Below are 12,077 nucleotides of genomic sequence, written 5' to 3' on the forward strand. Positions count from 1 at the left end.
TTAAGCACCTAAAACACTTGAAACATCTTAAGGTTTACAAATATTATTAGAAGCCATTCAAAAATTACGGCTGCTCAAAGGGAGAAAGGTAACCTAATAAGCATTAAATAGATAAGGCAACTTGCTTGATATATTATTACAAATCTTTCTCCAAAAATTTTAATTCCAGCCTTTACTAATCAAAATGTTTGTAATGACATTGGGAGAGGGGGTTATGGGAAAACAAAGAAAAATGAACAAATGTAAGTTTTAAATGGCTTCCTACTAACATTGATATAATTGTTTAAAATTTATACAAATAATGCTATAAAGATATTAACACAAGTATAGATTTATAATAATGTTTTTTAAACTTGTGTTCTTTTTAAATTTATAATTCTTATACTAATACTTTTTAGTTTTACATAATTAAATAATGGCGAACTATCAGTCATTTTTCAGAACAATAAAGTATTCGACATTGAGACAACAATTGAGAACTTTCAAAATTTCATGTGTGAAAGGCAAAGAAAAAAATAAAATTGAAAAGATTAACTTGAATGATTTGTTGAGAGAAGTAAATCATACTAATAAAAATAAATCCAAGCAATTGCCAGAGGTCGACCTAAAATCAACAAGAGGAATTACTGTTAAACATTTAAACTCTGGTAGTCACAACTCTGCTTTTTTGAGACAATATCTTGAAAATCAACCAGATAAAGATGGTTTTATTAAAGCAGTTGACCAATGGATTAACAAAAATAAAGTACGCAATGGGCACATAGATTTCATAGCCACTGCTTTAAAGTTTATAGAGCCTTATGGTCTAGGAAAAGAAATAGAAGTGTATCAAAAATTATTTGATGCATTTCCTAGAGACAGGTTTGCTAACAAATCTTTATTTGATGTTATATGGCCCAAACCTCATCCACAGATGCATTTGGCTCTTGATATTTTATCAAAAATGGAAGAGCATGGAGTTATTCCCAATTTAGAATTGCATGATCTTGTTAAAGAGATCTTCGGACCATCCAGTTTTCCCTTGGAAAAGATATATCGCATGCATTTTTGGTTTAATGAAATGAAGGATATTAATCCTTACAGATTGCCTCAACATGTGTATAAAGATAGAGTAGAAGTAATAAAAGCTGCAGTTGATAGAATTCTAGGACATAATAAAGGAACTCAAATTATTGAGGTTTAAATTTTTTTCATGTTTTTCTATTTCTAACAAAAATTTAAAATATCTTATACTAGATCAAAGAAACCTCCAGGTTTAAAATTGTGGCACTCTTTAACTTAAGGTTATCAATGGTTAGATTTATTAAATTAAACCAATTAAAATTTTGGAAGTATTTAGTAACCTTTTTTAAATAATTATATGTTCCAAATATCATAAAATGATATTCGGAATATATAATTACTAAAAAAAAAATTTTTTTAAAAATAGCTCTCCTCTAGCTTTACAGATGAAAATGATGCCATAGATTATGAACGCTTTATCATTAGTTCTCAGACATCCAAGCAACGTCAATATGTTAAATTATGTTCCTCTGATAAAACATTGTATGTAGAAGGCCCAATGTTCATTTGGATTAATCATAAAAAAGAAAACTATTTTGTTCTTAAGACTGGTAGAGGAGATTTGAAAACATTTGAGTGGACTAAAATTGATCCTGATGAGGAAAGAGAAGGTGATGCTTTTACTTTCTTTTTTATCTTATTATGTATTCTTTTTTATTATTATCATTATACATTATTTTTATCTTATCATGTCTTTTAAATTTTACTATTAAATAAACAGTTCAACTGTAATTTTTCTAGTATTGTTACATGTCTAATTGCTATAGTGAACAGATACAAAGTTCATTTCAAATACTTTTTATTAGTTCAGATGTTCTCAATTTAAACAAAAACCATTTCCACCTCGAATATATATTTACGTATAACTCATATTTATATTTCAAATACTTTTTATTAGTTCAGATGTCCTCAATTTAAACAAAAACAATTTCCACCTTGATTGTATATTTACGTACAACTCATATTTATATTTAAGGATTTCACAATGTTCTAAATGTGTACTTTGCATAGAATGTGTACTTTACATAGAATGAACAAAAAACAAATGAATGCCCAATTGTCTTAAACATACTGATTAGTACAAATTTAAGTGATGCTTACTTAGTGTCCTTTGCATTTATATCTTAGAAAAATGACAAAACAATTTACATTTATTTTTTGATTATTAATTAGATAAATGATTAAAATGAAATATCAGTTATTTTTTTTGGATTGTGAGTTTCATTTTTTAAAATATTAATTTCTGATTGTAATAAAGAGAAAGAAAATTCAGAATTTCACCCAAACAGTGATCTGAAATTCTAGCTATTGTTGAAGATATTCCTATATCTAATCTTCATCTTAACTATTATGTTTTATTTTAAATATATAATTGATTTGTGGGATTGTAATGATTGAACTTTATAAACATCTGGAAAGAAACCTTTATTAATTAATAATGCATATGGCTTGTTAAAACTATTTTAAAAATCTGATCTATGTGCTAAGTTTTTAAAAATCAATCAAGTTTTTACACATGATCATCATATGTTAACTAAATCAAACTTTTATTTAAAAAAAAATAGGTTTTTCATATATGCCTCCCATTTACTTTTTGCATAGCTCCATCATAAATTATAAAACATACATACCTAAAAATTACTTAAAGTTCTTGAGATATTGCAGAAAAATCTGTTTATGATGTTTTTAAAAATATTTGCCCATATAACACTGGTCAACAAAAAAATCCTTTTTGAATGCACTATGAATCTAAATAGCTTTTTCTAAACCAGTTTTTTGCGCTAATTTTAATTCTGCTTTCAGTTTTCTTCCAGCACGTCTAGTTCTTGAGATATTTGGAATTTTAATTTTCAGACATTCTGTACTTTATCCCAATACATAAACATTGATAAACATTCAATATTTCAAGCATCACTTATGTTTCTATACAAATAAGTCAAAGTCTCTGTGACTAGGTTTATTTGTAAACATTTATACACATTTAATAGTTTAAAGACTGTTGACTAAAGCATATAAATCACTTAAAATCTCTGTGAATACGACTTCCTTTTATAGACTTTTTCTAGTTCATCACGATAAAGTATCCAACAGTAGGGAGCTAACATGCTTTCATTCCAGAATCCTTGGTAACTCTTTTCCATCACTTGAATATCTTGGTGGAATCGTTCACCTTGTTCATCACTCACAGCGCCCAAATTTTCAGGAAAAAATGCCAAATGTGAATGCAGAAAATGCATTTTCAATGACATACGACAGCCCACTTCTTGGAACGAATTGGGTAGTTTTTGAATACAATTTTCATATTCACATGATTTGTGATTCCCCAAGAAGTTCTTACAAACCCATACAAATGCTTTCCACGCTTCTTTTTTGTCGGAAGTAAGTGACTCTTCAAATCCATGGTCTTTCAAAACCTCTCAAATTTGGGGTCTGACAAAAACGCCTTATTTGAGTTTTGCTGCACTAATTTTGGGAAATTTTTCAACCAAATATTGAAAACCTGCTGATTCAGTTTTACCTAATGCTTTTATTCAGCTAAAAAGCATTAGGTAAAATTGAATCAGCGGATTCGTATTCAGTTCTTAACATCAAATCACGTTTTACATAATGTTCGTTCAAAGCATGACTATCCCTTAAACAAAGAAAGCAGCAGAACTTGGTAAACCCTGTTTGCATACCCATTAGCATACCAATCACTTTTAAATCACCACAAATGTTCCACTGATGAGTTTTCTAATCAATAGTTTCATTCAAGTGTACGGAATGAGCGTAATGAGCTTTTGGTTTCCTTCAAATCATTGGTATAGCTAATCGAAAAGAAGACCTTTGTTTGTTGATCCAATCTCGTAATAAGCTGCAACAACTGTAACAAGCCACATGCTGTGAATAAATTTTATCTTGATCTCCCAAAGGACAACCGAAATACAGCTTGTAAATTTTTGAGATTTCTGGACTGATTTTCTTTTGCTGCCCTGACAATGTAAATTGCCCATTGTCCATGTAGCAAAAGACGTCTGGTGAATTTTTGCAATTTCTAGGCATTATATAAGTTAATTTTATTGAAATAATTACCCTGAAAATAAAGAAACATTAGTATATTTCACACTGAAACTATATATTAGTGTAAAAAACACACATACATTATCTCAAGATTCAGATGTGCTGGAGAAAAACTGCATCTAGTAAGCCTAAAATTAAAGCTGGTGCAAATTCATTGTTGACCAGTGTAATTAGCTAATTAACCATTTTGACAGGATTATAGTGATTGTCCTGGACTTGTTAACTTCTTTTTATTTCTTGGACACACAGTAGTCCAAAATGTCCCATTTTTGCCGAAAATCATCTGTCATTTTTAAAGCTACAACTTTAGAATCTTCAATGAAATACTTTGTACACCCTGGCCTATTATATAAATATACTACTACTACTACTACTACTACTACTACTACTACTACTACTACTACTACTACTACTACTACTACTTCTACTACTACGACTACTACTGCTACTGCTGCTGCTGCTGCTGCTGCTGCTGCTGCTGCTGCTGCTGCTGCTACTGCTACTACATGGTACCCTTACCATGGCAAAATTAACAACATTTAGGTTAATGAACCAAGCAGACATAAAAGAATGATTTCGGACATGTAACACATGTTTTATACCTATTTACACATGACAGTGCTAAGATTGTTATTAAGATCATTTAGATCTATCTACTGCATCTTCGATTCTTCCAGAATTCCCTTTTTTCTATTTGCAAGTAATTCTTCCTTTTCATCCGTTGTCAGACATCCCAGACTATGAATCCTGAGATGGAGAGTGTAGATTCCCAGGTCAAAACTTTTTCTGTTTCTTGTACTTTAAGTTCCACAGGCATGAAAAAAACAAGGGGTCCTCAACTGAAACAAGCAATCTCATCTTTCTGTCCCCAGCTGACTGTTTAAAACCAGGTTGTCCATTATAACCATCAAATCGAACCTTGCTTATAAAAAGAAGGATTGCAATAGCTTCAGGTAGTTTTGCTTTATGAATTGCTTTCCAAATCTGGTTTGTTGTGAAGTCCATTATTCTCTTAAGACTAACAGAAGCATTGTAGTTTAAGGTTTAAAATTGCAATTGACCTTAGCCTTTACCAAATATTTGTAGGCAGGGTATAATCTGCAACCTTTCTGGTTGATAATCAGCCTTATTCTTTAATCTACCATCAAAGCTGGGGCTACTTTTAGTGAGAAGGTTTTAGTGCATAATATGCTGAAGGATCAATGAATAAACTTTTTAGAATCTTGGCATCTTTTGGTCATTCTTCTTTTTTGAGGTATAGGATAGGAGCATGGACAGGCTCTCTGTGGTAATTGCTACAGTTTTAGCAATCTCAGCAGATCTTTCCTTCTTTGCCCTCATTAAGAGATCTTCGAATGGATGGTGCACCATACTGCAAAGTTTTACTCCTGCTTTATGTTTGGGTTAAAATTTCCATCTGAAGCCAATTTTTTAATGAGTTATAAATGTCTTTCTGCCTACTTATTGAGTCCGTTTTTTTTAAAGTCTTGTGAATTTTTCAGTTTAATAAATCTGGTTGTGTTGAGGAGAATATTGAGAAATCCATATAAAAACTTCAGCTTTTGCTTCACTAGTTAAGCTTACATATTTATTTTATCTTTTCCTTTAGCTAAGAAATGAAATATGTCCTTGTTATTCATATTGAAGCCAACTAATTAAATGAGTATTTATTTTTTCTGAATTTTCCTGAGATACAGGAGGAAAGCATTATTATTGAATATTCCAGTCAAAACAAGAACAAAAATTCAAAAAACCAATCATGAAGGTTATTACAGTAAAAGAGTGTGCAACATCAAATAGCACAATTATTTTAGTTTAATACATCAGGTTTGGAAGGAGCCTATAAGTACAAATGTAAATGAATGCAGCTAAATACTTTACAGAGCTTTTCTATACATATCAGTTGTTCAAATGTCTCAAAGTGGCCGAAACAGGGGTGAAAGTTTTCCAAAGTGTTCCAAACAAATTTTCTAAAAATGAAAAAAATTTTTAGCACCCTGTGAACTATTTTTTTTTGAAGTTTTTAGTGTTATGTCGTTTATTTATCTTAAATCTTTATATTTCATAATACTGAAAGTTTGGTTAGTCTATGACAAGTATAGCAGTGTACATATCTAAAATCGTTCAGATTGATTTTTATCTCTAAAAATCATATTTTCACCGCCTTTTGAAATTCAAACATTGTCTATCCTCTATCTCGTTCTTAAACCACATTTTTTAAAAATCCAACAGTCTGGTAATTTGAATTTGGTTTTCCTGTAACATGTATTTCAGTTTTAAACCAGTCTTTAAGATCAAACAAAAGTCATTATTTGCATTTATGATATAACTCTGGACCTCTGTAGGGTGGCATGTTTAAGTGAGTGCTAAATCTCTTCTTCCATTTAAATTAATTACAGAGGATAGCAGTTGCTCTCCATTTTGTGTATGCTCTTCTTCACGTTTAAATCTACTTTTATGTAGATTGTATTTAGAATGAAGAACCTATCCAAACTGCATATGTCATAGTAATGATTTTCGAAAAAAGGCTGAGTATAATACAGAAAAATGTGAAACTTCCAACTTACTGAACTTTTTTTCCCCTAAAACCTGTACGAGGTGTTAGGTAGATAAGGGGTTTTTTAATTCAGCAAATGCTAACTTACACTGTGACTAAACGATTCTTGACCAAAGCAAGAATCACTAATTTTAAGTCTCTTGTACACCTAGAGATATATTTGCATCTAAGTCTAAGTGTATAAGAGAGAGAGAGAGAATTGTATTTATAGTCTTCCGGCCGATGCCTTGCGGACTTGCCCGAACCTCTCCAGGGAAGACCCAGAAGCACGTCGACCCTGAGTTTGCCTCCCCTTTGAGGAACGGGCGGAAAAAAAAGAAAAGTATCAGTTTAATACAAGTACACCGGCCTAGCCAGCTCGCAATCAATCCAAGTGATACTACACTTGATCTAAGCCATTAGGCCGAGAAGCGTATAAGAGGTCTAAGTGTATAAGAGGTTCAAAGTAGGTTTGTACAACTATACGTCTTAGTGAGACTTAACGTAGGCTATTACTACTCTATCACGTTGATTGCGGTTTTTAAATATCTTTTTAAAATTACTTTGATCTCAACCTATCTATCATGGTATCTTCTTTGAAGGATATTTTCAGTCTTCAACTAGTCAATAAATTCAGGCTAAATATTCCCAAGTAGATATTTTAAAGTTTATAAAACTCCACCTAAAAGATGTATTTCAGGAAGTGAGACCAATATCTGAATTCTCCTCTCCGCTATTTCTCTCTGGTAGAGAATTCTCGGCTATATTCATTTATGTTGTATGTTCGATTTTTTAAAGTTATTTTCCACAATATATTTTTTTTTTTTACCGAAAATTTTTATTTTTCTGCATTCTTTATTTCTCAACCCTTAACACCCTCGGCTCCTATTTCTGCATGGCCTGACAGACCAAACACATTGTCACAAGTGTTGTTTAAATCAAATGATGCTAAAAATTTATACTCAATATGACATTTTTACTCAATATGACATTTTTCATATTGAGTTTTTCTAACATTCTAAAACTGAGTTTTTCTGTTAATATTCTTAAATTATGGTCAGAAATATCTTTAACTGTTGCAACTATTTAAGAACGCTGAATACCATTCATATAAAATTAGCAGACTTTGTACTTTCATTTGCATCAGACATTGAATATAACTGTCAAAAAGAACCCTCCCCATAGAATTCCTTAACTTCACTTCGTTTTAAATAAGAGTTTAAATAAGAAAATATTTGTTGAAAGATGCATCTTTTCTTTGCTTGACATCTTTTTGATTTTATTCTTTACTTCTTAGTGATTACTTCAAGTAACATTTGACATTTGACGTTTAGTTAGGTGTGTTAAAAACCATTTTATAATTTTAGTTTTTCAGTAAAATAACTTTTAAAACTTCCTAGGTGTGATACTTGCTATATGCTTTGCTAGCAAACCCTTCCAAGAGACACTACATCGCTGGATTTCGCACCTTCAAGACAGCAATTCTATATTGAAACAGTGTAATGTAGTTTTCAACATAAGCGATTTCCAATCGGTGTGCGAGGAGCCTATGTTGAGTTTAACGTCAAATAGTTTATAATAAAAAAATATAACAACAATTTTATAGCAATAAATTTTTACTTTGGACTTGAGTATTTTATTTATTATCGTTAATTTTTCATTGTCTTGGTGAATTTAATAAAATCATAAAGCATAAAGTTTTCTCTTTTTGTTAACTTGCAATGGTCTCCCATCGCATGGACTTAACAATACCAGAGTCTACCTGTGTCTATGTTGCTTTCAAAGCATAAAAATGCCATTCAACGCAAATCAATAAACATTTTACCATCGCACAACCAAACATAACCAAGAGCTCGAAATTTCAAACATTCTCCGTAGAAAAACTGACCTTTAATTTTTTACGGAAAATTCAACAAATCAGGTCCTGTAAATTCACTAAACCATGGTGAGAACCTATTACTTGGCCCAACCTCCTACAGACCTAGTCCGCGAGTTTATGGGGACCTTTAGTAAGTAGCTAGCTAAGCACAATACGCAGGTTCTTCGTGGTAGATACTCATCGATACTAAGGCTTAGTAGAGTGATTCAACTGGACACTTGCTTAGCGAATATTCAGACATTAATGCGCACAGTACTGAATGTGTGCGATCTTTGCCTGATGTACTTACAATAAGCAAATTTGTTTGACGAGAAAGAAGTCTTCAGAGATAATAAGGGCCAAAGCAATTGCAAGAAAACCCTCTTTTCTTATCGCGCCTTTTACATCTGCTAAAGCGGATAAACGTGTTATAGGACTCAAGGAGCCTTTACTTCCAAAATCAGCTATCGCTCGGAAGTTGTTTCAACAACTTTAAAAATATGATCGATCAGAGAAACCAGCGTGCATTATACTATCCAATTCATAGCCCTTCATTTGTTCGCGAACATTGTCAACAATATTTGTTTTGGTGTCCAGAGGGCTAAGGCTGATCTTAATACATTTGTAGACCCTCGTTTGATACTTATGGCTCATAATTGCGACCTATTTGTGTCTAAACCTCTTGCGCTCATCAGGAATTTGCTTATACAACTCATGACGAAGATTTTACTTTATCTTAAACAACTGGGCGTTATGACGGAGAACATCTTCGACCGCAAATCAACTAACTTAACAAACAACACTCATCTTTGAACTTACCAACAACCTTGTTTTCTATACTGTGACAGGGGCAGTTAACTGAATATACATAGAAATCAAAATGATCTGAGTCTACCTCCATGTCTTTGTAGGCATCTTCAGTCTCAACCTGGAACTACAAGCTGTCGGTGTTGGTGTATAACAAACTAGCCTATTCGGTATATCTAGCCTTAAGGTTGTTATACCAAAAGTCATACATCATATGTTTGGATAGGTCGATTAACCCTGGCCAACATACTATGTCTATTTGGCTTGAGTATACTTTAGGCGCTGTGCATTGATGTAAGGTCTCCATTAAATATCTTATGCGATAAATTAGCTGGGTCTGCAACAAGGCGGCGCATCCAACCTTTTTCACAATCGCGGACTAATTCAACCTTAATGCGCTTTCGTAAGTGCTCCATCGTTTTATCGAAGACTAAGTTGTTAATGAGTTTGAATAGCTCCTCTTAAAAACTTTGAGATGGCTGTGCCCGTAGTATTCAGCTGAATATATGGTGCCATTTAGACGGCCTTTCTGAACTTGACTGCTCGATAGATTTTTGTGTCATCTATATCCAGCGTTCGATAAAGCTATCCACAGTGCCGGAAACAATAATGTATTGAGTACGATATTCACTAGCTCACTAAAACCCTCCTATTGGTAAAAATTGATTTGTAGCCCAGCGTCAAGATATATGATCTAATTATTAGGCTTTGAGCTTTCATACCCACAGTACGAACCCTACGGGTTGTTGGTCTTGGAAAACTCTTTTGATGCCATTGAGATCTTACCAGGTCTTTTTCCATGAACAGGTGTATGTGAATATCTGTCAATAGCTCGAACTAAATTTTTTTCAAGAGCGTATCCCAGGACGATGGCAGGTGACGAGAGGTAGTGCTCAGGATTGAGACACTAATGATGCATTTATTTGTCTTTGAATTTTTTAAACACATCAGCGAGTGTTAGAACATCAGTCTTTAGGTATATCGTGATAATCACCAAACTTTTTACACTGAATATGTTTCAAATCTTCTGCTCATGTTGATAGTCTTCGTCAATGATGTGATATCGAGTCCGCCAATTATATAAAGCTATCTTCGGTGGTAAATCTGTCTCATTGAAGCGTTCACGGCTGTCAATTTAACTTAAGACTACACTCATTATGCGCGGCACCTCAGTATTTTCCAAAGATTTGACAGTTATATCAGACTTTATAATTTCTACACCGAGCATGTCAAGTTTCTTATCAAAAATATGATATTGCACTGCATTATCAAACGCTCTTCGATCAGCTTCAGTCATAATCATTTCTGCCGGATTATGAAAGACAAATCTCTTCCAGTTCAGCTAGCATGGCTATTAAGGAGTGTTCCACAGCAACTTATTTAATATTTGTTGATCTTTCACTGTTTTATCAATTTGGGCCTCGAGGCCATTCATCTCTACATTTTCACCAACTTCGGCCATAGCAGAGGTGAGTGGTAGTCTGAACACTAAGTTTGTGATCTTATACACATTAATAAAATGGCTTCAAACTTATCTTCAACATTTAATACTAAATTAAACCCATCGCAATCAGTTGTAACCCAACATGAGTTCAAGGGTGAGTGTCAGGTCATCAGAGCCCAAACAAAATTGCTACACCATCTGGTCTGACACTCTTAACCCACTTCCAAACTCCAGAAAAGGTCTGTGTTTTGGTTCTAGGTCCTATGATGCTCAAGGTACAATGTAACACTGATATGAGTACTAGATTTATTAGCAACCTTAGGCGAGGGATTATAGGAAACTTGAGAATAAGAATGCAGGAGCAGGAGATTCAGAACTTAAGTTCCTATGGTGATTACTGGGGAGTTTGAAATATATATCTAACAAAAGTGCAAAAGAGTACTATCTCTAGGCTCCAACATGGTTGTGACAACCAGACTGAGTCGGGAAATCTAGCTCTGTAATGGTGCAAATGCTGGGGCTTCTAAATCAAATACCGTCCTTGGCACTGTATTCAGCAAGTACCAATCTCAATTTTTTCCAAAATTGAAGCTATATCAAAAATTGTGCTCACCCCTGGATTTTGAGCTCTTAACCAGTTCTTTTGGTGACGTTAACTATGAAGTTGTCTTTTCTGATTAGTCACAGATTATCATTAGCAATGACACCAGTGCAACACCAAACTGTTCGCCTAATAATTTTACCCTGTAGTTTGAGACTGTGTGATCTTGCAACTTGCTTTTAGCATAATATTGAAAACCAGTGGAAAATTCGCATTGTCCTTCCAACAGATAGCCCGCCATCGTCATGTGAATGGTGAGTGCCAACTGTTGAAGTAAGTAACAATCATACGTCCTACTGTGTTCAGTAAACTGAAAAAACATTTTCTGTCTTCAAACAAACCAAAATTTATATTTTATTCACTAGGTATGCTTTCCAGACACTTCTTTGAGAAGACTACTATCCGATACTAACAGAGAAGTATTTACTGAGGTGAATCCAATACTCAGTGAGGTTGGTTGTTTTCTATTATTCGGTGCTAATAAATACTATGCTTGTAGTCAGACATTCCTAGTCATTAGACTGTCGAACTATTTCAAACGGGTACATCCAAACATTATGACAGTTAAAAGAGCAAGATATGTGTTTTTTTGGCAGTAGAACTTGGCCAAATAGATCTGTTCCCAGTCCGGTTGCCGTAAACTTATTGCATTGCATTCTGGTATTGCTTAAGGGCTGATAGTGATTGTTTACACTTTTATTAAAAGCTT

General features: G+C 33.2%; 1 protein-coding gene across 3 annotated transcripts; it reads left to right on the forward strand.

The window, feature by feature from the left end:
• The first annotated feature begins 151 nt into the window (after positions 1-151).
• On the forward strand, positions 152-8,355 carry LOC145184161 (evolutionarily conserved signaling intermediate in Toll pathway, mitochondrial-like). Of its 3 annotated transcripts, none has more exons than XM_090092782.1 (4): positions 152-242; positions 399-1,177; positions 1,610-1,673; positions 8,059-8,355. In XM_090092782.1, the coding sequence occupies exons 2-4, from the start codon at positions 416-418 to the stop codon at positions 8,235-8,237; spliced, it is 1,005 nt and encodes a 334-aa protein (XP_089948908.1). In that variant the 5' UTR covers positions 152-242; positions 399-415; the 3' UTR covers positions 8,238-8,355. The 3 variants fall into 3 exon arrangements, with proteins under 3 accessions (XP_089948908.1, XP_089948909.1, XP_089948907.1); XM_090092781.1 differs by having other exon boundaries at positions 154-242; positions 1,430-1,673; XM_090092783.1 differs by lacking the exon at positions 8,059-8,355 and having other exon boundaries at positions 1,441-1,673.
• Positions 8,356-12,077: the final 3,722 nt, after the last annotated feature.

This window comes from Hydra viridissima, unplaced genomic scaffold (assembly GCF_058129835.1).
Source record: "Hydra viridissima isolate aposymbiotic clone 2 unplaced genomic scaffold, HvirCarnegie_v1 scaffold_7, whole genome shotgun sequence".
Taxonomy (NCBI): domain Eukaryota; kingdom Metazoa; phylum Cnidaria; class Hydrozoa; order Anthoathecata; family Hydridae; genus Hydra; species Hydra viridissima.